The sequence below is a fragment of the Trachypithecus francoisi genome, unplaced genomic scaffold (genome assembly GCF_009764315.1).
Source record: "Trachypithecus francoisi isolate TF-2019V2 unplaced genomic scaffold, Tfra_2.0 Lachesis_group6, whole genome shotgun sequence".
NCBI lineage: Eukaryota > Metazoa > Chordata > Mammalia > Primates > Cercopithecidae > Trachypithecus > Trachypithecus francoisi.
The window spans coordinates 15,646,566-15,649,910 of NW_022681471.1; the positions used below are offsets into that span (position 1 = coordinate 15,646,566).

A 3,345-nucleotide genomic window follows, 5' to 3' on the forward strand; every position below is an offset into this window, starting at 1 on the left:
AGGAAGACACAATCTCCCAGGTCTAGCCTGCACAGCATACATTTTATGTAAATTTAGGCAGGTTTGCCAAGTTTATGGCTTTGTCCTGGAGCAACATTAGTTATCTTGGATGACGGAATGGTTGTTGTAATTTCAGAGCAATTAATCTGTAGATCAATGGCAGAAAAGAAAGCTGGGAAAGTGCACTTGCTTAAAGCAAGGGAGGTGGATGAAATTTAGGCTGGACAAACAGAAAGTTCCCTAGGCAAAAAAGTTACAAGGCCAAATCTGAGCTAATATTTATAAATTTATGATAACGGTTATGCCATTTATTCTGACCCTCCCAGCTTGAGAGAAACTTCCAAAGCTGTATTACAGGAAATACACACACAGAGAGAGAGAGAGAGAGAGAGAGAGAGGGAGACAGAGACAGAGACAGAGAGAGAGTTTATAAACTAATAGGCAAGACGAAGGATATAACTGCAACTTGAGAGGCTAAAAAATAATGTCACAATGATTCTTAGAGGAGTTCTTGTTTCATCTTCACAGATAGAAAAGCAATTTAGCCCCCAAACCTTTGTTCGCCATCAAGTTAATAATATGCATACCCAAACTGGAAGTTTAAATTACAATTTTAGGCACAGTACTCTGCTGAATGTGTTTCCAGATTTGAGGAGACTTGACAATTACCTTGTATAAACTAAAACTTCATAAATAACTCTTTAAAAAATATCATGCTCCCATGATTCTTCTAAATCTTTCTTGAAACGATTTGACTTTCCAACTGCCTTGCATCAGAATTAATGTAGTGAATGCCTTTATCATCCATCTACTACTGTGCAACACCAGTCCCACATTTAAGTTCAAAGGCGTGTCACAGATTCTTCCCCACCCCTCCCCACTCCTTTTCTCCCTCCCTTCCTTAGCAACTGGTAACCCCAGAAAGATAACTCCAAATCTAGAAAGAAGCAGTTGGTCCCTGGCTTCATTCGAGTTGCCAAGCCTCTAAGGCAGAAGCAGGAGTCATTTCTCCACACCCAGCTGGCCTGTTCAGTGGGTTATCTCCACCACCTCAGGAAAGCTATCCTGATCAAATTTCTTCATGGCTTGTACTGAAAACGTGTAAGTATAAAATAATACAACTGTTAATTTTGAAGGCAAAGTTCAAACTGTTAATTTTGAGTTGTACTCAAAATTTTGAGTACACTGTTTAATTTTGAAGGCAAAGTCAGTTTGAATTGCTTTATTGTGTAATTGGGACAGGGATGAGTGGGTTGGAGGAAATGTGGGAGGAAATCACAGACAAAAACTTAAGGATATAAATTTAGTTACGAAGAATACTGGATTTAAGAGTGGCAACTTTGAAGTGTAATTTTGAAAGAAAATTTGCAAAGCCCTAGTCTAAACAGTAGGGTTTAAACATGAGGAAATTCTTACTCTAGGGTGTGGTGTTGGTTGAATGAAAGGAATTTTTAACAAAATTTGGTGTGAGTGTTGAATGATAGCTCAAGAAGAGAAACTTGTGTTTGTTAACATAACTAACTTTTCTTTGACTTCTGTGAAGAAAAATATATTTTACTTTGGAAGACATACCAGAACAATCTTGCCAGAATCTGAATGCCAGGATTAGTGAATCAAAGATCCTAGAGAGAATTGAAAAAGCTGGTATTTTCTATTATATGCTTACTATTAAGTTATGTGCGTCTTCTAGGCTTCCTTGCTGCCTTGTGGAGGTGGGGAAATGAGGAATGAAATAGGCCACTGAGTAGTCATGAAGGGTAATCTTGTAGCTTAGTACTAAAGAAGCCACCTGAGAAGAGGCCGGTGCACTGAGCAAGTATTTGGCTACACATAGGGGAGAGGGCACTCCCTTTTTCCCTGGTATATTTCAGTGAGCTCAGTCAATTACATATTTTAGCTATTTTCTGGTCACTGCATTTCCATTTTTATTAGCTGTTTGATTTCTTTTTTTGCAAGCCTTGGAGGGCACGCCCCTTCACCCTTGGTAGTAGCTGTGGACAAAAATGGGAACCAGGAGCTGCACCACGATATGCCCCTGCAATGTCTGAGTTCCAAGCCGGAGGATGACACAGAGCCCTGGGGTCTACCTCAAGTATCGCTGAGACCTTCCATCAATGTGCTGACTGATCTGGCTAGCGAGCAACCAGAGTGCCCCTCTGAGAGAATAGGATCCTGCATTCCTGTTCATAGTTTGAGAGCTCTTAGACACCCCTACGGGCCACCACCTGCTGTTGCAGAAGAGTCCCTAGCAACAGCAGAAGTAAATAGCTCTGATGCACTGGCAGGCTGGAGGCAGGAGGGACAGGATGCTATTAATGTGTCCTGGGAAGTCTCTGGCGGCCCTCCTGCACTGATAGTAGGGGGCACAAAGGTCAACAATGGGGGCACTGAGAGAGGTAGTAATAATGCAAGGTTGTATGTGGCTTTGCCACAAGGTAAAGGGTTCTTTTCACCCAGAGGCCCACAAGTGAGAGGCCCTTCACATATTCCCACCCTTAGATCAGGGATAGTAATGGAGGTGTCTCCCAGAAATACACAAATAGCCTGCAGAGGAAAGCTGGCTCATGTTGCTTTCCCACTTGGGGGCCCATGCCACCCCATGCATAATTGGCCAAGGCCTATCCCGTTGTCTTCCAGTACTCTAGGTTTACCTTCTGGCTCTACTGCTCATTGTTTCCTCCCTCCTCGACCTCCGATTTGCAATCCATTATTGCTATGCCTCTTCCTTTTGCTCCTCCTCCAGTATTTCATCCTCCACTGCCTTCTTATTTTGTCCATTTCCATTCTGGGGGAATGCCAGCTCCTGCACCACCCAACAGAGAGCACAGCTGATGGCAAAAAGGAAGGATGAAAAAAGGGTTGTGGAAAGACGTGAGAGGTGAAAGTTATTCATTTATGCCTTTATGTTTGAAACCTCGTACCCTTCCACACTCTGTTTAGCATGAATGTGCCCTGTTTGAAACCTCGTACTCTCCCACACCCTGTTTAGCACTAATGTGCCCTACATACTGGAGATTCAATAAAGATTGTAAACTTTGAAATGTTGTAAATTATTTTTCAAAATACCACCACAGGAACCAAAGCCTTGGATTTTGTATTCGATCTTTAAGTAATTAAAGCAGAAACAATCCTGTCAGTGTTTTCTAAATAGCTTAGTTAAATGACTGTTACTATTTTCTAGTGAGCTGTCTTGTAGTGTGACTGGGGAAGGGTGGTTAGCTTCTTCCTAGGCCAAGGCTAGATTGGGGAATCTCTATTTACCCAAGTCTATAAGGGGTGCTCAGAGCTGGATGGCTTGATTAAGAAAAGGTCCATAAAGGCAGCCAAAAGTCCAGATAATAGAGA

General features: G+C 42.2%; 1 protein-coding gene across 1 annotated transcript; it reads left to right on the plus strand.

The window, feature by feature from the left end:
• Positions 1-1,081: 1,081 nt before the first annotated feature.
• On the plus strand, positions 1,082-2,832 carry PRR32 (proline rich 32). Its single transcript, XM_033201605.1, is given in 3 exon segments — positions 1,082-1,101; positions 1,957-2,711; positions 2,714-2,832. Coding segments are annotated over 3 exon segments (894 nt in total).
• Positions 2,833-3,345: the final 513 nt, after the last annotated feature.